A 24,206-nucleotide genomic window follows, 5' to 3' on the forward strand; every position below is an offset into this window, starting at 1 on the left:
TTTTCCTACTTTAAAACTAGTTAAATATACACCTATTATATGCTTATATATTGTAGAGTATGGTTCATTTAGTACTGTTAACTGCTTAATCCATTTGAAACTCTTAGTCTGGTAACAGTTTTAAAAGTTATAAATTTGCATAGTCTTTCTAAAAAATGTTTTTGTAATACTTGTAAAAACCACAAATGAGTTGGCATTATTTGCCCCAATTCTAAGAATCTAACTTAAGAAAATGTTGGGGCATGTGGTCAAGGATTTCTATGTAAAGATAGTCATCCCAATGCTGTTCATACGGCAAAAAATAGAAATAACTTAAAAGTCTCTCATGGGTGGTGGAGTGAGTAAATGTTCTTCAGCTTTACTGTCCAATATGGTGACCAGCAGCCACGTCTGGCTATTTAAATTCAAATGTATTAAAGTTAAATAAAATTAAAAATGCCATTCTTCAGTTATACTAGTCACATTTCAAGTGCTAACAGCCATATATGACTAGTGGCTATCATACTGGATAGCACAGATATAGTACATTCCCCTTCCCATAGAAGTTTCTATTAAGTAGTACTGCCCTGTGGCCATTAAAATTAGGTTTAAAAAATATTTAACAATGTTAGATGTATTCACAATATGATGCTAAGTAAAAATATCAAAATACAAAATATTTGGTGGTAAGAGGAGTTCTGTTTGGTTGCAGTAACTTCAGTCATCACTATCTTCATCAAGTTATGTTTTCTCAGAGGAAACCCAAGCCCTGCCCTCATGAAGCTCATTATACTAAAGAAAAAAAACACCTGAATTTTAATAGGTGCATGGAAATTTAATGAGATACATGGGGAAATCTAGTAGATGGTACCCACTCAGTAGCTATTATTTGATTCAAAATCCAAATGGGAATTATCATACTGGGTCAGATGCAAGACCTAATTAACACTGTATTCTGTGACCAACAATGGTCTTAAAATTTCTGTCAATATCTATTATCCAGCTAAGAAAGGCACAAAAACAACTTAGCCAACAATGACAGTTTAGAATTTAGGGTACATAAAGCAAAGAAATTTAGAGTACTTCGTAAATATAGAAAGGCTGCAAGGCCTCTCAAATCTATACTTATAATAGGGTAATATGCAAATTGGTTGGGACACCGTCATGTAACAACTGATCAGCAGATTGCACACGCTTCAGGCGTGGGTGGGCAGGAACTTGCAACGTTGGGGACAGGGGCGGGGACTTGCACCACCCGGTACATGCGGCTGCCTCCCAGCCCGGTGCCCAGCTAGGGACGTGAGGCTGCCTCATTGGCTCCTCATGTGAAAGGTGAGCTCAGATCCTCATTCTTACTCAGTGTAGTGGAGTGTGGGAATTGGTTTATAGGATCCAGTCCCACTTGGGGAAATGTTACTACAGTCTGAGAGTAGGTGTAAAATGGGGATCATTTATTCGCCACAGGCTTGCTGTAGAACAGACAGAGTCACCATCCTCACAGAATTCAGGATGCCCCACGTGCAAACCTAGAATGAAAAGTCAGCAACACCCACATGGCCAAGAACTAGAAACTGCCCTTTGAAAGGAGCATATGCAACAGAATTGTGAGTCCCGGGAGGACAAAGAGGAAAGCTGTCCTTGCAGTTAATTTAAGAGTTTAAGGTGCAAAACTGGCATCATAACATCGAGGCCATGCAGTCATGTGGCAACACTGAGACTGTGGGACCCTTGGGATGAGCGGTTTCTGATGCCATGGAAACCCCCTGTACCCACCCCAGCCTCTGGGTGCCGATTACAGATGACCACAGGGGCAGGGATTAGGGCTCTGGGCCTGCGGTGGTGGGGTTAAGGGACAGAGGACCTCCTCCCATAAAGTCTCCCCCAGCCCATGCAGCATCAGGCTGTGTGGCACATCCCCGCTGATGGCCTCACCAGGTGATGTCACCTAGAGGGGCCGCTCAGGGGGTTTCCCTAAAGAGGGGCACACACCCAGCTTAGAGGCAAGGAGGTACAGGCTTGGGGGCCACATGACACCCCACAGCCCCTGCAGCGTGGGCAGAGCTGAAGCTGCAGGTCCGTTGCAGGGCCTGGACTGTGCGGTGGCCCCGGCACTGGTAGTAAATGCTGGGTGCCTGAATCCAAGGAGCCACCCAGACCCACAGGCCTTCCCAACTAGACTGCTCCCCTCCTGCATCCCTCACCAAACCCGGGTCTGACCCTCATCCTCCCCACCAGACCCCAGGGGCCCAACCTCCCAAATGGTGACCTTTGACTGCGCACCCTCACCCTAACATTTCAGTCTCAGAACCTAACACCTCCCTTAACGCCCTCAGCCATTGCCAACCACATCTGGTCCAACTCCACTATCTCCCCTCTCGCCCCCCACCTTCCTCCATGGAAGCTGCTATTGCTTCCCATGAACTCAAACAAAATAGGATTAATCAAAGCAGAATATATCCGAGCAAAGACCTTGAACTAAAGAAGAAATAAAGTAACTAATATACACGAGAAAAGTTAACTTCAAAGGTAATCAAGTAATTGCAAAGGAAAGATACCTGGAACATTTAAAAAAATCACAATACTCAGTTCTGGAGAGGGTGTGATGAAACAGACACCTGATAGCATTGCTCCGGAGTATAGGGGACAATATTTCTGGAGACAGTCTGACAGGATGTAGCAAATATTCAGGCACCTGGGCTGAATGATTACATTTCCAGGAATTTATCACACATAATAATCAAAAAGTTGTGCCAGATAGCATCCTAATAATAAAAGGCTAATGTGCAAATGGTCATCACACCATGACACCTTAATGATTGAACAGCAGGAGGCTGCGTGCAAGGCAGGCATGGGTGGGCGGGAACTTGCAGCGTTAGCGGGTGGGGACTTGCACCGGCCTAGGACGTGAGGTTGCTCCCTGACCAGTGCAGGGCCAGGAGACGTGAATAGCAATATTAAAATATTTTCTCTAATTAATTCCCTTTTAATGTGCACAAATTTCATGCACCTGGCCACTTGTCAATAAATAATCAACCACTACAAAGAATGCTTCACTATGTGTGAATAAAACTTTGGGAAATTGTGCCCATAAAGAAAACCTACCTCAATCTTCCCACTGAGAATAACTAAAAATGCTAAATAAAATGGCTATTTTTAAAAAAATTCTTCAGAGTATCAGAAGTAATAAACAGTAAGAAAAAAAACATCTGGAAGAACATAAAATGTAAAGAGGTAGGGTCAGCATTTAGGATCACTTTTGACTAAGTTTGTCACAGCCAAAGAGGTATCTGAAAGGCTGAGCATTTTGTAGTTTATAAATTCAAAAGTTGAGATCCAGAGCCCATCAAATGACAGGTGTTCTAGTAAATCTTCTATACTTTGTGCAAAACAGAAATAAACCAGCTTTTATAAGGAGTGCAATCTAGCTTTGAGCCATCTGGGCCAACCAGAAAAAAACTCAAGCCCTAAAAATTGGTTAAAATAATCCCAGATTATAATTTTCTCTGATGGCCAACAGAAACAAACCAAAACTTTCTCTAGAGGCATAGATCATCATCTTAGGCCTCAAAATATTTCTACACGCAGTTTTCTAAATATAATATCCATCATGCAATCAAAGATAACCAATCACAAAATGAGAGATGAGAAACAACAAAAACAATTTTTAAGACTCTCCAGAGTTTAGAATAACAAAGTACAGACTTTAAAATAACTATGTTTACTGTGCTTGAGATTTCTTTTAATTAAAAATTTTGAAAAATAACTGAACATTCTAAAAAGTGACAGCAGATTTGAAAAAGAACCAAATGGAAATTCTAGAACTGAAAAACATGTAATGACTGAAATTACTCAATGGATTAGTTTAACAGTGGATCAAATATACCTGAAGAAATCATTTGTGGCCTGAAATATAGGTTTGGAATGAAATATGGAAAGGCAAAAGTTGGAATACATAGAAGAGAGCATGGGAAACAGAGAGAGGATGTGGAGAGAGGAACCTAGCATTGGAATCCCAGAAGGAAAGGTTAAGACAAAGCAATCTCAGAAAAATAGCTGGGGATTTTCCTATGAATCCACAAATTCATGAAGTCCTAGGAACTTCAGGAATAAAAAATAAGAAGAAATTCACACCTAGAACCATCATATTAAAACAATAGAAAACTAAAGACAAAAAGAAAATTCTTAAAAGACGTTGACAGTAAAAGTGACCTTTAAAGAAACAACAGTTAAAAATATAAATGACTTTTCAACATCAAGACAGTGGAATCTCTCTTCAGTGGACTGAAAGAAGATCACTGTCAACCTAGAATTCATACCAATAAAAATATCCTTCAGCAATGGGAGTGAAATCAATAATGTCCAGAAAAACAAATGCTGACAAAATTCTTTACCAGTAGATCTACATTTTAAAAGAGACCAATGAGTGTTCTTCAGGCAAAGAAAAATAACCTCAGATGGAAGGTCAGAGATGTGAAAAGAAAGAAAAGCAATAAAAATTGAGGCATCAGTAGGCTGAAATCTGTTCAAGAATATGATTTTGAAGAACCACAAGAAGCTGACTTCCAGGTGAGGTTATCTTCCCCCTATATTAGTTGGAAATTATATTTGACTATCCTCTGGAAGAAAATAGTTAAACCCAATCTTCATATCACATCTTGGAATATATTTTTTACTATTTGGAGATAAAGGAAAATCAAATGCTATTAAGAGAAGATCAATATATTATACTGCATGATTTAAAAATACAAATGGCCAAAGAACCCATTTATAAGTAATAACAGAGAAAATATGTACAATAGCTCATCAGAAATATTAGTTGTTCTGGCAGTCAGGAGCTCTTTCTGTCTTGTGTTATGTGAGTTGAAAATACATTATAAATGCAAATTTCTGATATTTAGGATACTAGAATAAGATAAGGAGTAGCTTTCTAGTGGTTTGTAAAAAAAAATGTAAATAGTTGTATTTTCAAATTAGTGAAAATTTTCAGTACAGACTACATGTCCTCTTGATGTCCCTTCCATCCCTAGAATTGTAATATTCATGCTAAATATTGTGAGAATATCAGTCCTGAATTATTAAGGTACAAGCCCTTTGCTCTAACAAATAGAGCAAGGGGACTGCCAATTAACCTATTCCATTGTTCTAAAAGGACATCATTACCAAGTAGAATCATTCCACCAACAATGGTGCTGCTGAGTAGCTCTCATAGAATAGTCCTGTCCCATTCACATTATCCACTCTGCCAGCACCCTTTATTTCAGGGTATTTCTATAGCAAGTCCCCTGTTCTCTGAAAACCACCATGTGGAAATGCTAATTTATGTCAATGGTTTAACTGAATCAGATCAGGAATGTCCTCTATAGGCAGCAACAGCTGGATGATAAAGCAGACATATGGCATCAGTTAATTTTTATCCACATCATTGTCCCAGGCAAAACAGAGAGGGAAAAATGGGCATTTGGCACTCACTCACCTGCCGGAGTTTGGTTCCTACCATGGAGGCACTGCTGTCAAGCACAAATACCACATTCTTGGGTAAAGGAGGAAGGTCTTTGGGGGCAAAGTAGTGCACAAAATACTCATTTAGAACCTGGTGCAGGGAAAAGAAAGTAAAAATGATAGTATCCAGAATAGGTAGAAAAACTAAAATGGACAGTCTATGGAACTTCTAAACATCAAAGATAGCATGAAACAGCGTCTCTGGTCAGATTCCACACCCAGAGCAAAAGTACTCATGACCTTGATCCTTCCAAAAGAACCAATTGCTAATTTAATCTGTATAAGGATAAAATCAACCCTTCACATCTTATTGGCTATGTTGACTAATTTGATTTGAATTGTCCTCTTCTGCCTCTTGCCACTTGAGAATCCTTCTTCCTTAATTATCTGGTTTTTACCAAGCATCTTACAAATTGAGATGTCAAGGAGGTTGTCCACATTCTGGGTGCACATTAATACATTTTAATATTCCCACCCTGTCTCTGGAGCAATAAAACCTAAATGGAAATGAGCCAGGGGCCAGTCTCTTTTAATTAAAATTTAAGAACTAAAATTCTAATGCCATCTAACATAGCACAGGGAAAACTGTAGATTTCACTTGCTCTCCAGATTACTGCAGCAGGAAACAGGTACCCTCAGCCTCCAGCTAGGGACTACCACTAGTCTCCTTGGAGACACATTTTGGGTTAAAACATATTTCCTAAGAATAAGAAAATCCCCTGTCCCTTAGGTAAGTATTGGAATCCCCAGTTCTGAGTCTAAGTAAAAGTATTAAGCAACTAACATAAAATAGTAGCAACAAACCCCTTACCTGGATGTCCCCAATGCTCTGTTCCCTATTGACATCATATCTAATGATGAAATCTCCCAGAACGCCGTTCTGGGCAATCCTTGCTTGTTGAACCACACTAGGCTTAAAAATGACTTTGGCAAAAGTTTCATTTTGGTTGATAACAGTAGAAGGAGGCGGCCCAGCATCATCTACATGAAAAATATAAACATAATTAATCACTAAATATATAAATACCAGAGGTCCGGTGCACAAAAATTTGTGCACTTGGGGGGGAGAGGGGGTCCCTCAGCCCGGCCTGTGCCCTCTCGCAGTCTGGGAGCCCTCAGGAGATAATAACCTGCTGGCTTAGGCCTGCTTATGGGTGGCAGAGGGCAGGCCCAATCCCTAGGTGCAGCCCCTGGTGAGGCTCAGAGCAGGGCCTATTGGGGAGTTGGGGCACCGCCCCCTGTCATGCACAGAGCAGGGTGGATCGGGAGGTTGCGATGCCACCCCTAGTCACGCTCAGGGTAGGGCCGATTGGGGGGTTGGGGCACCACCCTCTGTCACACTCAAGGCAGGGTCGATGGGGAGGTTGTGGCGCCATCCCCTGTCACGCACAGAGCAGGGCTGATCAGGGGGTTGGGGTGCTGCCCCCTGTCACGCACAGAGCAGGGCCCATCAGGGGGGTTAGGGCTCCGTACCCTGTCACGCACAGAGCAGGGCCCATCAGGGGGTTGGGGTGCCACCCTTTATCACCCACAGAGCAGGGCCGATCAGTGGGTTGGGGCGCCGCCACTGTCACATTCAGGGCAGGGCCGATGGGGAGGTTATGGCTCTACCCTGTCACACACAGAGCAGGGCCGATCAGGGGGTTGGGGCGCCGCACCCTGTCACACACAGAGCTGCAAGGCAATCAGGGGGTTTGGTCGCTGCCCCCTGTCACACTGATCCCGGTGCCGGGAGGCCTCGTAGCTCTGCTGATCCCGGTGCTGGGAGGCATATTACCCTTTTACTATATAGGATAGAGGCCTGGTGCATGGGTGGGGGCCAGCTGGTTTGCCCTGAAGGGTGTCCTGGATCAGGGTGGGGGTCCCCACTGGGGTGCCTGGCCATCCTGGATGAGGGGATGATGGCTGTTTGCAGCTGGTCACACCCCCTTCAGGGTGGGGGTCCCCACTGGGGTGCCTGGCCAGTCTGGGTGAGGGGCTGAGGGCTGTTTTCAGGCTGGCGGGTGACTAAAGCTCCCAACCTGTCCTTTTTTTCTTTTTTTTTTAATTCTGGGCCAGCTTTAGCTCTGAGGCGTGGCTCCAGCTCTGAGGCCTCGGCTGCTGAAAGCAGGTATCTGGTTTGTTTGGGTTCTATAATTGTAACACTGTTGCGGTCCTGCTCACTCCAGCTCTGAGATCCCAGCTGGCTGAAAGCAGGGATCTGCGTTTGTTCTATAATTGAAACAATGTTGCGGTCCTGCTGGCTGAAGCCCGGCTGGCTGAAAGCAGGTTTCTGGGGTTTTGTTTAGCTTCTATATTTGTAACAATGTTTCTTAAACTGCATGCTCAGAGGCCGGCAAGGCAGGTGGGGAACGTTGGCTTCCTCTGTCACTGAAGCAAGCAAGCCTCCTGTTCGCTTCAAGCTGCCTGGCTGCTGGCTGCCATCTTGGTTGGCAGTTAATTTGCATATCGCCCTGATTAGCCAATGGGAAAGGTAGCGGAGGTATGGCTAATTACCATGTTTCTCTATTATTAGATAGGATTTTCCTCGGGGGGAGAAATTGTGTTACAGTGACACAGAAGGTTAGACTTCATTTTATCGTGGGTTTATTTCCACAAGAAATTCCTAGACGTCATACTGATAATGTATCATGATGCATGAGATATGCTATCATATAGTTCACCTTCGTGCCTCCTTTTTCATCTTTTCTTATGAAAATTTTTTAAACACACCAAAGTGAGAGAATAGTAAAATGAACCCCATAGACCTATCACCCAACTTTAATAATTATCAACTATTTGCCAATGTTTTGTATCGATTTTTATGTATCACCTCACCATTTTTTGATAGAGTATTTTAAAGACAAATCTCAGACATCATATTTCATCCATAAATACTTCAGTGTGAATCTCTAACTATAAGAACCTTTTTTAGCATAACCACAAGACTATTATCACAAGTAACAAAATTAATGGTCAATCCCTTATTATAGCTGAACACTCAGTCTGTATTAAAATTTTCCTGATTCTTTAGAAAATATCCTGGAATGTTTGGTTTGTTGGAGTTAGGATCAAAACAAAGTCCCAACATCACATTTGGTTTATGTTTCTTAAGTCTCTTTTAATCTATAAGTGGCACCTACCCTCACCTTTTTTCTACTACTACTAGTTAATATATGTGTTATAAAACACTGGTCATTTGTCCTACAAAGTTTCTCACATTCTGCATTTCTTGATTATTTTCTTGTCCTGTCTTTTAACTTGCAGCTCTATTTCCCTGGTTTCCAACCTTGGTATGTACTGTAACATCTGGGAGAGCTAGAAAAAATACTGATGCCCAGGTCAAGAGCTCATTTAATTGGCCTGGGACACAGCCTGGGCCTCAGGATTTTAAAATTTCCCTTGAGAGCCTAATCTACTAAGGTTCACACCAAGCTCAATCTCCTGTATTTCTTTGTGTTCTGGTAGGTAGAGCTGAAGGCTTGGTTAGACTCAGGTTCAATGCTATTTGCAAGAACACTTCACAGGTGATGTACTTACTACTTTATCACATAAGAAGGTACATAATATCAACTTGCCTACTTTTAGTGATGGTAAGGTTGATGGTTGGTTCTGGTATTGGCAATCTGATCACCCATAATGAAGTTCTTCATCAGATTTTCGCTTAACAGTATTATCAACTGTTGATAATGTTGGTCTAAACCCACTATTTCATTAGATTTGTAAAGGGGGTTTCTGATTCTATCATTACTTCCATATGGACTTCTTCCATAAAGAAAACCTTTCCCTCACCAGTTATTTGGTTGCTCTACCATATTATTTGTCCAGAAAGTTTGTGGCTCTTAAAAAAACACACAAACACACAACACAGAAAAACCCAACAAACTTTCTCAGAGCTTTCCCCACTTTCCTAAAGCTTTTCCCAGCATGAATCTAGGCTATAAATTAGAATTTCAGAAAGGTAAACAGATGAATGTATTTTATGTGATTTAAGAAAAATTAGTTAGATGACATTAAGCAAATCCATCCCATTTTTTACCCCTGACCTTTACTTCCTGTTAGAAAACAAAGAATCATTTCACAGACTACCCACTTTTATAAATCCAAACACCACCATGTTTATATACTTAGCAACAGAAATCCAAATTTTTGAGATCTGTTTACACAATAAATAATGTGAAAATAAATTAGAGAATTCATAAACATCAGCGCATGTGGAGATGTTTTATCTAGATACTGAATCAAAACCAGGCTTAAGACTGCTGTAAAGCATTTGACTATCTTAAAATCTATTCAAGTTAATACCATAAAGCTGACCAGGAATTTTCCATCCTTATTTAAAAAAATAAAAAAGGAAATGAGGCATAATTTACCCATGGTAATCTGTATTTAAGAATAAACTTCCTTCTGCTAAATTTTACTAGATATTAAAATGAAAGGAAGTTTAAACATTTCCTTCAACAGAATAGACAATTATTTTTCACCAACAAGTTAGGTATAACTGATAGGGGGGACTTATAATCTAATAGATAGAGCATCTAAATTAATCTGAAAAGTAATCATATATTTTTTTAAATCTTAGAACACATATACTTATGTGAATAGGTGGTTAAGTTTCTTAAATATGAATAGGGGGTTACGTTTTTCTTAAAGTTTCCTTTTCAAGGCCTATGCAAAGCAATTGAGGAGGTGACTCAGCTGTGAATCGAGCAAGCAGAACCGATAAACATGGTCAGGCCGACCCACCACGAGTCATCTTATCAACATCATCTCATCACCTGATGACTAATTACAATAGCTGACATCTGCAGACCCCCAAGCCTGCACATAGATGCATTCCTTACCCCAGCCCCTTCCTTTTTATAATGCTGTCCCCTGAATCTTGCTGGAAGACGGGATTTGATGCATGTAAGAACCCAGTCTTCTTGGTTGGCCAGCCTTCTCAATAAATGCCTAATATGATTCAACACTGTCTTCGTTATTGGACACAGCGACTGGCAGCTGGAGCCCAGCCAGGGGTTTCCTGGTAACATAACCTTAACAGGAACCACAGAGCAAAACTGAGTCTTCTATTATTTCTTACTTATCAAGGGCAGAAATTTTGGGAATGACCAGAGAGCTAGCAAATAGTAAAGTTTATTCCTGCAGAAAGACAACTGTATGGAAGATCACATGCTTTCAACAGATTTGCTCATCTGAAGAAGGAGTTGGGAATTTCTCAATGCACATCTACAAATGCAAGCTTCCAATTCATTAGCTTGGTTGACATTACCTTAAAACTGGTAGGCAGGAAGAAGGAAAAGAGGCTGAAGATGAAATGGTCCTTGAAATAGAAGGAAATTTGCTGTTCTCTGGAGTCACTCTTTCATTTCATTGGTAATTATTGGTAAAGCACCAAGAGTGAGCAGCTTGATAATACACTACCTAAGAACTCAGGACTATGAATGAATGAGAAGGACCTGCATTTACTAGTAGTACTGGCTCTACCTCTTATTATCTATGGGACTTTGGGCAAGTTACTGAGCCTGGGGTATCTCAGCTATAAAATGGATTAACTCACACTATTGAAAAGATTAAGTGGTGTAAAGTATTTAGTGTTATTCTGATTCACGGTAAGCAGTCATGCTAGCTAATATTATTATGAACCTAAAATATCTAAAAATAGGAGAAGGGCCACGGAATTAAATGTAAGACAATACATCATGTCAAACTTGGGATACTACAGGCAACAAAAAGAAAAGAACTACTGCTATTTACAAGATAGTTGAATTTCACAATCATTTAGAGTAAAACGTAACATAAAAAGAGTGCATATTCTCTATTTACATAAAACTTAAGAGCAGCACAACTTATACATGGCAATTGGAATAGAATAGTGTTAGCTTTGCGGGGGGTGAGGACTGACTAGGAAAGAGTATAAGGGAGCCTTTGGGGTGGTGGAAATACTCTATGTCTTGATTTGGAAGTAGTTATACAGATATATACATATGTAAAAATTACTCAAGGTGTACACAGAAGATATATATACTTTATTCTATGTATACCACAACTTTTAAAAAAGTTAAAGTCATTGGGAGTTGTATAGCAGAACAGATTAGGTATTTTCAGAGTAATTCCAGCTGGCAGAACCCAGAAGCACTTTCCTGCAGTATCAGTAAAAGCTCTAAGTCAGATGTCCTGTTGGCAGAGGTCACTATCCCAACTCATCTGTTTAGAAGTATTCGAAGCCAACCCTGGGTGACTCAGTTGCCTGCAGGGATGGTGCCAACCAGTTCTAACTATGTGGTTTTGGACCTGCAGCATCAGTGTCACCTGGAAACTTGCTGGAAACACAAATTCTTGGGCCCACCTAGAAATTCTGAATCCGAAACTCTGGAGGTGGGACCCAGAAAGATGTATTTTAGCAGCTGATTCTGGTTCCTGCACAGAAACATGGTCACGTGCTTTTGATGTATGTAATTGTGTGGCACTGACATTGTACATTTCTGCAATGAGATTTGACTCTCTATACTGTCAGCATGTACCTACTTTTTCTTGTTTCAAATCTCTCTCATTGGTATGCTCTTTACAACCACCCTGAATTAATACCATTCATGGTTGAATAAAAGCATTGAGTATTAAAAATATAATTTCTCTCTTCATAATTCATTTGACTAGGCTATTTGATATAAGCCATGAAAAAAGAGAGTGTATTATTATTTTGGTTTCCTATTGACCTCTGATGTTTGCTAGTTCATGATGAAAATTCATGAGATTCCTCTAAATGGGCTTATTTTATATGCCCAAATTGTGGGTTGATTCACAGTTTGGTCATTTACCGAGAGGTTTAGCTCCTGAGGCTGATTTCCACCCATTAAGTACCAGTCAATGTGACCCAGTGAATTTTCCACTCCGTATCCCCCTCCAACAAAAGTTACCTGGAAAACATTCCAGAGTAATCTCTCTAGAAAAAAAAGAATCCTCTTCTTATTAGAGGAGGAAATAAATCTTTTAACCAATGAGGTTAATGACCAAAATCTCAAAGCAGAATAAGACTATTCAGCTTTTCCTTACTGTGAATTGGACTCATGCTGTTGACCCCCACAAAATAGTTCATAAGCACAATGAGTCTTATTAGCAGGGCCCTCAGCAGTCATGGGATATGTTCTGAAGATAATGAAGGGTGCGAGGTTGGGAACAGATCAAAAGCGTGAGAATCTGGCTACTTCGCTAATAACAACCCACATTTTTTCTTCCTGTTGGTTTTCTCTCCTTCACGCCCCTTGGTTAGGGTCAGAAGTATGGCAAGTGCTCTGAATTGAAGGAGGCTGTCTTCTAATGTCATCTTCCTATTTTAATCCAGGCATCAGTCTTGTGCAAGACGACCTCCAGTGGCATGCAACTGCCTCTGGTGTGTCCTCAGTGAGATTCACCAATGGCTTTTTCTCCACACATTCTTCCCTGCTTCTCAGGTCATCAGCATCCCCATGATGCTCTCTTCCTGTCTGAAGCCCCATATTTTTGAATAAGAAATAGGTCTTATTTTAGAAGCCACATAATACTGAAGAAAGTACACTAGAGTGTGACAGACTCAAAATGACTGACTTAATATCTCTAAGCCTCAGTTCCACAACTGTTAAATTGGAGTAAACCATGTCATAGAATCACTGTCAGAATTGTGAGATCACATATATAAGGAACTGAGCTTAGCACATGGCGCACGGTAGGTGCTGACCACATACTAGCTTCCAGACTCTTCCCCTTCAGAAGCAGCTTCTTGTTTTCTCTGTCTAGGTTGAAAGGCAATGAATGAGTTTAAAATATTCTTTGATTGCATACAATTTACATTTTGCCATAACAAGCTTCGCTACACCCCTGAGAGCTTAGTAAAAACAAATAATCATTATTTGGAGGAGAAAAAAGTCACATCATAATAAACATTCATAACAGGCATTTAAGAATGTTTATGTAGAGAACAATCCTTATAAAATATAATGCAGTTAGAAGCTTCCTGAAATTAAATGTAGAACTTTGCATGAACAAGCATACATGTTTATTTTTCCTGGAGAGAGAATCCATAGCTTTCACCAGATTCTCTAAGAAGTCAACACAAGGTTAAGAAGCTTGTGTACAACTGTTATTAAACATTCCTCCTGTTGATTCTATCTTTTAATGACAAAGCACTTCATACATTTTGTGTAAATGAAGAGAACAAAAATGCATGTCCTTAGCTTTGTCTTGGAACATAGATTTTATTCACAAGTAAACATTCTCTTTCTAGACAACCACATGGGGATAAAAGGAAGCCAACTTCTGTGTAACATGTCTAAAGGTGACAGTAGTTAGGATCAAAGAACCACACACAAGGACGTCAGCTGGAAGCTCTGCCCGTTTGGGTCAACTGAGAGAGGGATTTCCTGGCCTCTGTTTCCTGTGGGCCTTGGGGTTGCCTACAGTTGGAGAAAGCAGCCAACACCTGGATATTTTACAAAAGGATTTCCAAACAAACACTGCCTGCTCATTTCCCCTTGGAAAAGAGACTAAATTATCTATGGGCTCCAGGGGGCCATATTTATTATATTTATTTCTTAAATATAAGGCTGTCAAAAATACTGTGAATAATTGGGCAACTACCCTTTGATGGTAGCAATAAAGACACGATTCAAGCAAATCAACAGAGTATTAAGAAAAAGTAATGGGCATGGTGATTATAGTTAACAATACTGTATTGCATATTTGAAAGTTGCTAAGAAAGTAATATTAAAAGTTCTCATCATCCCTAGCTGGTTTGGCTCAGTGGATAGAGTGTCAGCCTGCAGACTGAAGGGTCCCAGGTTCAATTCTGGTCAAGGGCACATGCCTGGGTTGCGGGCTCAATCCCCAGTAGGGGGTGTGCAGGAGGCAGCCAATCAATGATTCTCTCTCATCATTGATGTTTCTATCTCTCCCTCTCCCTTCCTCTCTGAAATCAATAAAAATATATTTTTTTAAAAGTTCTCATCACAAGAAAATAAAATTCTGTAACAATGTGTGGTGATGGATCTTTTCTTTTTTAAATCATTAAATACATTTAATCAGCAATGAAAAATGTTCTCACAACCAAAGCATGAAGACCAGAATGTAATTGCCTTCTCTTATACAATCATCCAGAGAATAGAAAGAGGGATACTCTCCAATAAATTCTAAGGACCCACATCTAAAAAAGCAACCTTGTTCATGAACATATATGTAGATACTCTAAGCACAATATTAGCAAACTCAGCAGAATATTAAAAAGGTCATTCATCATGACCTTTTGGAGGTTATTCTAATAATACAATGATGTTTTAATACTAGAAAATTAACTCAACAAATCACTTAAGAAATTAAAGAAGAAAAAGCATATGATAATTTCAGTAGGAACAATAAAAAGCATTTGGTAACATTCACAACTATTCATGCTAAAACCCTTAGCAAATTAGATGTAGACGAGAACTTCTCAGGTCTCTTCTGGGTGATCCAGTTTGCCCTCCATAGAGAAGAAGCCTCCAGCCCCCTGCCAGCTAAGAAGGTGTGGTTACTGGATAAACAAACTTTCCACTTCTTGGCAGTAGCCCCATATTTAAGTTCACTTGTTGAGATGTCTGGTGCCCAAAATTCTTGAGACTTTAGGGACTTCTGCAATGCAAATTGGTTTACTTCTTGCCTTGCTCTGTCTCTAGCTTAGTCTTTATTTTTGGGTTTGCTCAGTCAAATATGTGGTGATGGATCTTAACTAGACTTATTGTGGTAACCATTTTGCAATCTATACAAATATTAAGTAATTATGTTGTACACCTGAAACTAATATAATGTTATATGTCCTTATACCTCAATTAAAATAAAATACTAGCTAGGTTTCAGGAAAAAGAAAATGATAAAGTTGAGACAATGAAGATGAGAAAGAATTTGGTTAAATACCTTCATAAGTCCTTTATTATATACACTAAAGGCCTGGTGCATGAAATTTGTGCACTGGGGTGTGTCCCTCAGCCCAGCCTGCACACTCTCCAATCTGGGACCCCTAAGGGGATGTACAACTGCCGGTTTAGGCCTGATCACCTGCCTGCATGCCTGATTGCCTTTAATGGCTTCTGCCTGCCAGCCTGATCACCCCCTAACCACTCCCCTGCCAGCCCGATTGTCCCCAACTTCCCTCCCCTGCAGGCCTGGTCACCCCTAACTGCCCTCTCCTGCTGGCCTGATTGCTCACAACTGCCCTTCCCTGTTGGCCATCTTGTGTCCAAATGGGGGAAGCCATCTTGTGTGAGGGTGTGACAGTCAATTTGCATAATACCTCTTTATTATATAGGATAGTTTTCTTATTGGAAGGGGGGTTTCTCCCCTATCTTGATATTTGGTATCTTACATCCTTTAGGAAAGTAGAATTGTATAGATACAGCAGCAGAATAATAATGTAAATTTACAGCTGAAAGAGTTCAAATTCAATTTTATCACTTTATAGTTAAATGGTGTTTGCCCAGCTTTCTTAGAAAATTAGTTTTCTTTACTACTTATACAATGCTCTTTTTTCCTAAAATAATACATCACTGAGTCTGTTTTCCCTATTTGATTAACTTCCTCCGAGAACTATGCCTGAAAACAAAAACAAAACAAAAAAATGCAACTACCTCACACATTCTAAAAGCAGTTAACCCCTAAAAACACCCATTATCCCTGCCCAATATCATTTTGTGTCCGTCAAAGACCTCAAATACTTGAAACTGCTGCTTTGAGTACATGAAACTGAACTGAATGGAGGTCCACCAAGAGCAGTGCTAGAGCAGCAAAGGAGTATAAGATTGAGATATTTCTGTTAAATTCCTCTACATTGTCCTTGTGCAGGTAGGCAAAACATGGCCCAATAATTTAGAAAACCTGGGTGTCATTTTATAGATTCAACCTTACAGAGGATTTTCTTTTTATTATTCAAAATTGCTGATTCTACATGCCCATTAGGATGGCTACTATTAAAAAAAACACACATGAGCTATCTGGTGTAGCTCAGTGGAGAGAGCATCGGCCTACAGACTGAAGAGTCCCAGATTCGATTCCAGTCAAGGGCATGTACCTCAATTGCAGGCTCCTTCCTGGCCCGGGCCTGATCAGAGCACATACCGGCATCAACCAATCAATGTATTCCTCTCACATTGATATTTCTCTCTGTCTTTCCCTCTCTCTTCCACTATCTCTAAAAAAAAAAATCCATGGAAAGCCCTAACCGGTTTGGCTCAGTGGATAGAGCGTCGGCCTGCAGACTGAAGGGTCCCAGGTTCGATTCCGGTCAAGGGCATGTACCTTGGTTGCAGACACATCCCCAATGGGGGGAGTGTGCAGGAGGCAGCTGATCGATGTTTCTCTCTCATCAATGTTTCTAACTCTCTATCCCTCTCCCTTCCTCTCTGTAAAAAATCAATAAAATATATATTTTTTAAAAATCAATGGAAAAATATCCTCAGGTGAGGATTAAAAAAACACACACATGAAAATAAAAAGTGGTTGGTGAGGCTATGGAAAAATTAGAAACCTTGTGCACTGTTGCAAATGTAAAATGTTATAGCAATATGGAAAACAGTATAGCAATTCCTCAAAAAAGTAAAAATATAATTATCATGTGATCCACCAATTCCACTTTTTGGTCATATACCAAATAAAATTAAAATTTCAAAAATCCTGTGAACACCCTGTTCATAGTAGCACTATTTACAAGAGCCAAGAAGTGGAAGCAACCCAAAGGTCCTTCAAGAGAAGTGGATGAACAAAATTAGGTCCATACATACCATGGGATGTTATTCAGCCATGAAAAGGAAGAAAATTCTGTCATAAACCTTGAGGAAATTATGCTAAGTGAAATAAGCCATTCACAAAAAGACAAATACTATGTAACTCTACTTATATGAAGTACAGCATAGGGAAATACAGTCAATAATATTGTAATAACTATGTATGGTGCCCATTGGGTACTGGAAATACCAAGAGGAACACTTTGTAAAATATATGGTTGATTACCACTATGCTGTGCACCTGAAACTAATACAAAATAATATTGAATATAAACTGCAATTTAATTTTTTAAATAAAAATATTTTTAAAAGAAATTTAATGTTATGTGTCTTATACCACAATTTAAAACATTTTTAATTTTTAAAATTGCCAACTCTAAGTTTTTCAAGTACAGTGAGAACATCGTTGATATTTTTAGGTTTCAAGCATCTAGCACAGCACCACGAACATGGTGAGAACTCAAGGCAAGCTTGTTGAACATGTAACATGGGGATGACTTAACACATTGGCATGTAGTTGGGCAAGTGAATAGAAGAGCTCTTGAAGGGATCATCTTGAAATTGTTTTGGTGAATGTGGTAGATGCTCTAGGTAACTCATGTCACATGCCCTGGACCCACCTCTGGTTCCAGCCACAGCTATGGTGGACAGTGCCATATGCCCAGACAACATCCCACCTCACACATAAAACTAAGACAGCAACAAAAAGAGGTCTTCCATAGAAGAGTAGGTTGCACACTAATGTCAAGTTAAAGGGAGAAGGACAACCTCCTGGGTCTCTCTGAGCCATCCTGCTCATAGCTGGCCCTGCCTGAACTACAGCCAATGTCAGAACAAAGAAGATCAAATGTGTTCTCATGTCAGTATTAAAAACCAAACAAAACAAAACCATCTATGGAGCCAAATGATTCATACCTGAATAATTTCTGCACTGAACAATGCTGGAAACCCTCACATAACAACCAGATTGTTTTCTGGCAAAGGTACAGAGGCCAAACAGGGCCATGCCCTTCCAGCTGCAGGGTGGACACTGGATCCGGGGGAGAACACAGAGCAACAGGGAATTGGAACTGGGGTGACAATTAGTCATAATTCAGCCCTTTAATAGGGCAAAGATGCCAGATTTAACAAATAAAAAGACAGGATGCCCAGTTAAATTTGAATTTCAGATAAACAGTGACTGACTTTTTTTTAAGTATAAATATGTCACAGATACTGCATGGGACATATTGTTTATGTGAAGTTCAAATTTCACTGAGCATCCTATTGAGTTTATCCAGCAATCCTGACAAAGAAGATGAGCTCTAGATTTTTGTGATCAGTCTTCTGGAACCAAATTCTGGCTTCTAATCCCTCCACAACAAATTATGATCTACACCAAGATCTGGCAACATTAACCAACTTAAACTAGGAAAGAGTAGAAAACCTACCAGCTTTTCCTTTGCCAACAGCTATTATTCCTAAGTTCATTTTACAGATGCTTAGTGAGCACCCATTATATGGCAGGCACCATTCTAGGTGCCTAGAATACAGTCCTAAAAGACCTTCACAACAAAAGAAAGAGTCGTGAGATTAACCAACCAAACAAAGAAAACATAAGATTTTAAAACAGATTCAATTTGACCCCTTCTTGGTCATCTACTGAAATACAAAACATTGTGTTAGTCTCCAGTCAGAGGAAACTTGATCTTGCAGGACCTGTGGCTGGTCATCAAACTATTCCCTAGGACAGCTGCAGTGTCACCAACCTCATCTTAAAATAAGAGGTAATGAAACTGTATTTCAAGTGGTTCTCTTCCAATTAAGCTTCCTCAGACTTTAGGATCATCTTAAAGTCCACATTTTATAGGAAGCTTACATAGGAGTGATATGACTAAAAAGCAAGCCCTAGGTTGAGTTCCACCTAGTCCTATTATTTGCCCTCCTAGGCATGTAAAGGAACGCATAACTAACTGCTGAAGAGCACAGCAAACATTACTTCCAGGGCACTTGAAGAAGTGGGAGTCTAACAACCTAAAATATAAGTTTACTCATTGTATGTTTTTGAGGTACAATTCACATCACATAAACGTAGAAAGTATACAATTCAGTGGCATTTAGTGCATTCATGATGTCATGCAATCACCACCTCTATCCAGTTCTAGAAATATTCATCACCCTCAAAGAACACTCTGTAACCATTAAGCAGTCATTCTCCATTGCTTTCTCCCCAGGCCCAGGCCATCACCAATCTGCTCTCCGTCTCTATGGATTCATCCATTGTGGACCTTTCATATCAGTGGAATCATAAATATGTGTGTGACTTTTTGAGTCTGGCTTCTTTCACTTAGTACAATGTTTTCAAAGTTCATCCATGTTGTAGTATGTATCAGCATTTCATTGCTTTGTATGGATGACTAATATTCCATTGTATGGATATACAGTGGGGCCTTGACTTACCAGTGTCCCGACTAACGAGTTTTTCGAGATACGAGCCGTCTCTAGGCCAATTTTTGGCTTTGAGTTGCGAGCTAAAATTCGGATTACGAGCTAGCTTCAGATACTCCACCGCTAGTTGGCGCAGCAAACGTCACAGTGAACGCCACAATATCAGCCCAGCATCACGTGTCTCACTCGTTCACTTTTTGATTTGACATACGAATAATTTGAGTTACAAGCTCCGTCACGGAATGAATTAAACTCGTAAGTCAAGGCCCCACTGTACTACAATTTGTTTATCCATTCATCTACTGATGGACATTTGGACTGCTTGTCCCTTTTGGCTATTGTAAATAGTGTTACTATGACCATTCATATCCAATATTTGAGTACCTGTTTTTAATTCTTTTGTGTATATACTAAGAAAAGTTGCTAGGTCATATGCTAAATCTATGTTTAACTTTTTGAAGAACCATCAAACTGTTTTCCATTGTGGCTACACCATTTCACATTACCACCAGTAATGTACAAGAGTCCCAGTTTCTCCACATTTTTGTTAAAACTTAATTTCCCTTTGTTTCTTTTTTACTATTTTAGCCATCCTAGTGAGTGTGAAGTGGTATTTCATTGTGCTTTTGATTTGCATTTCCCTAATGACTAATGGTCTTGAATATCTTTTCATATGCTTGTTAGCCATTTGTTTATCTATTTTGGAGAAATGTCTATTCACTTCCTTTGCCCATATTTTAATTGGGTTGTTTATATTTTTTGTGTTTGAGTTGCAAAGATTTTTTATATATCCTGGACACTAGACTTTTATCAGATATACAATTTTCAAATATTTTCTACCATTCTGTAGGTTGTCTTTTCAGAATATTTTTAAATTAAAAGCCAAGTTGATACTCTTTGTCTTCTGTGTTCTTGAGTGTAGAGCACCCCTCAATGATTAACCAGACAATGATGAAACAAGAAGACAGTTGAAAGTCTCCTCATTCCTGAAACTAAAATGTCCTTTTAATGTCAAATTAGGGTAACATCACATGGGTCTGCCAGTTTTGATAGAGATGAGGAATTGAGATTTTTTAGGAATTCACCTGGGAGGCTTGGAGACAAAGTCAGTGTACCAAGAAAAGTCTCAGGAAACAAAGGGGTAGGAACTAACATCAAATAACTCTTGAAAACAAGAATTCAGACTGTGTGGAAAAGCCAGGATGAAGGCAAACACTAAGCTAGGCTTTGGGAGATAGGAGCATCTTCTCTCACAGTGGTGGTGGGGGGAAGAGTGGGAAGAGCAGAACAATTCCCACAGGTTCAGGAAGCTGTAGTGGAAACTGTGGAAAGTAGAAAAGCTCTCTGACATGAAAATACACCGAATAATCATGTTTGTCTTTTCCAAGAGAGCATGGGATATCTAGTTTAATAAGCTTGAGACTGTGTTAGAAAGACTGCACTAGCCCCACTGGGATAGCTTTTTGGAACTTTTCCATCTCAAGTCTCTATGTTGATGAGCAGAAGTTGCATATGGAACAAAATTACTTCCCACCAACTGTGTGAGTAATTCTATGTTGGTCAGTATCCAATAGTAAAAACCTGTTGGTAGAAAAGAGGAGTGATACACATTTTAAGAAGGATCAAAAGTCAGAGTGTTCTGATGACTCCTGAAACTAAAACAATAACCTTCTTTAATTTAAAAGCTGCTTCTATACTCTGGTTTCTCTTCAGATCGCATAAATCTTTCGCCTTTTAAAAGCTGCTTCTGAAGGTCAAGATCCTGACATACTTTATGTCCCTAAATTCTGCTGGGAAGTCCAAGTTAGGGTTTCCAACATTTACTGAGCATTAGAATACCTGGGGGCTTTTAAAAATAGAGCTACCTGAAATCTTTAGAGTTAGAAGGTAGATTAATGATTGCCCGGGGCTGGGGTGGGAACAGGGAGTGACTGGGAATAGATGACAGGGATCTTTGTGGGTGATAGAAATGTTCTAAAGTTGGATTGGTTGTTCTAAAGTGGTGATGGTTGCACAACTCTGCAAGTGAACTAAAAATCAATAAATTGGACACCTAAAATGAGTACATTTTAAGCTATGTAAAACTGAACCTCAATAAAACTGCTTTAAAAAAGCAAAAAATATGAAGAATATATTTATATTCTTTATTCTGGTTAGTGGTAGAAAAAAATATTCAGCATTACTTTAGCTTTACAAGTAAATTAACATGTTAAAATCACTCATATAGTATTTTTTAAGCAATTTAAAAATATATATTTTTAAAAATATTTAAAAAATATTTTTATTGATTTCAGAGAGGGAGAGAGAGATAGAAACATCAATGATGAGAGAGAATCACTGATCGGCTGCCTCCTGCACGCCGCCTACTGGGGATTGAGCCTTTGACTAGAACTGAACCTGGGTCCACAGGTTGATGCTCTATCCACTGAGCCAAACCAGCTAGGGCCTCATATAACTTCTGTATTTAAATTCTTAGTTTCTCATATAAATTCATAGACTATCACATCCAAAAATACAGCTACCTAGGCCTCACCCTAACAAATTCTAATTCAAGTGTTTAACGTAGGAACCAGTCATCTGCATTTATTTCTTTTTATAATTTCTCCCGGTGACTATAAAAGTATAGCCAAGTTTGAGAGTCACTGAGGTAAAGCAAAAGGAAATAAAACAGGCAAGGGACCTTATTTCTTTCTTTACCTCATTTTATTTGAATCGTATCCCTTAGGGATTTCATCACAAATGAAAATTTTCTGTCAAAAAATATTTGTAATCAGGGAAAGAGCAGTAATTTGGGGGCCATGGAACAATAGGAAGTTTGATATTTTAACATAGAGAGTGAAATAACCAGCCTTGAACCAGTCACACAGATAGAATATCTATACTGGAGTATGCCTTCGGATGATAACACAGCCCACGTATGTTCTAGGAAAGTCTGAATTTCAAATACTCTTTCCATCGAGCTCATAAATCATCAAAATATTTTAAGGGAGAGGAACAGGGGGTAAGGGGATAGGAGAGGGAATCTTGCTTTTCACTGTACACTAGCTTGTCATCCTTTAGATTCTGAATCATGAGTTACACTTTTTAATAATCCAGAAAATATAATACTTTGGCATCCAAATGACACCTCACAGAATTAGCTTATAGATTGAGAAGGAGCCCATTCATTGATGATAGAGTAGCCATGGGCCCAATCCTGATACACCAGGAAAGTAAACTGAGGCAAAGATAGGTGATATTGCTTTTAGCCTTTTATTGCATTTTTATATAATTAGGGAGAGACTGGGAATTTGAACTCACACGCTCAGTATTTTACAAAAACTCCCTAAGAGAGTAGTTATAAAGGTTGAATGAGATAATGATATATGCAAAGTGCTGAGTCTAGCTTCTAGCACGCAGCAGTCCTTATCTAGAATTGCTTCCCTAAAGATGAAAATGGGTCCAGAGGTCTGAGATTTGCTTAGTGAAATTCCAGAAGACTGACTTCTGAACACAACCAGCTCCATCGGAGGAATGTACTGGCTTGGATCCACATTCATGCAATGACAGCTCATGTTGGTGCAAGGCCAAACCTAGTTTGATCTCTACCCTGGATTTCTTTTGGAAACATGCAAGTGTCCAGACAAAATCACAACATCTGTGCCTCTCCTGCTGAGGCTGCCATTTTGCAGAAATAATAACAGCTGAGCTCTGAAAGATGGGAATGAGGAGCAAAAAGGCAACCCTTCCTCTGCACCTGGCCCGGGTAAATGCCTGTGAAACCTCCATGCTCCGGAGGGAAAGTATCTGCTCTGCTACGAAGTGCCAAGAAAACAATTTTCTTAAAAATAAACAGGTCCCAAGAGATCAATGGTCTGGAAAAATTCCTCTGAGATTCTCTCAGGCCCTGAGTGTAAACAGTAAGCAATTTTTCAGGCCAACAATTGTGATTCATACCTTCCAAACATAACACACACACCACACTTGCACACATCTCTGATGAGTCACAGTGGTTCTGAAAAGTAGACAAAACACACATACTTCTCATCACTGTAGCAGGACCCTCAGAATCCCTTACTGGGGGCCTGGACACAGAGCTATTGAGTCCTGGGCATTCACCCCAGACACAGAGCACAGTTGCTCTGCCCTCTCGGAGCCTACAAACTCTCAAAGAATTGAAACATATCTCCTTCACACAGTTGTACATAAAAAAAAATCCCTATAAATTATGACTAGGAAGCAATGAAATTTAAGAACATTCTTTGTTATTAGGATATAGATAGATAGATAGATAGATAGATAGATAGATAGATTTGCTTTTATTCTCTAATTTGCAGGTACTTACTTAGCTGTCTACTCTCTAAAAGGTATTTTAAGGAGATAAAATCTAATCAGACAAAGACCTGCCTTCAAAATCACTTATGAGCTAATAAAAATGGTAAGATTTGCAAAAAAAATAAGTAAATATAAGATAATGGTAATGACAATTATTAAGCTCTTACTCTGGGCCAGGCACTTCACACACACTAACAATTCCAATGACCCTATGAGAGAGTTATCACC

General features: G+C 39.6%; 1 protein-coding gene across 1 annotated transcript in view; it reads right to left on the bottom strand.

Annotated features, from left to right (window-relative positions):
- Positions 1–24,206, bottom strand: part of ITIH5 (inter-alpha-trypsin inhibitor heavy chain 5) — an 83,295-nt gene that overhangs the window by 34,871 nt on the left and 24,218 nt on the right. Inside the window, exons 6-7 of the mRNA XM_070391606.1 lie at positions 6,290–6,459; positions 5,453–5,569 (exon numbers count right to left, since the gene is read on the bottom strand). Coding sequence (XP_070247707.1) covers positions 5,453–5,569; positions 6,290–6,459 — 287 coding nt within the window. The remainder of the gene's footprint in view (positions 1–5,452; positions 5,570–6,289; positions 6,460–24,206) is intronic.

This window comes from Myotis yumanensis, unplaced genomic scaffold (assembly GCF_028538775.1).
Source record: "Myotis yumanensis isolate MYYU_CA2020_CCGP unplaced genomic scaffold, mMyoYum1.0.hap1 SCAF_1, whole genome shotgun sequence".
Lineage (NCBI taxonomy): Eukaryota > Metazoa > Chordata > Mammalia > Chiroptera > Vespertilionidae > Myotis > Myotis yumanensis.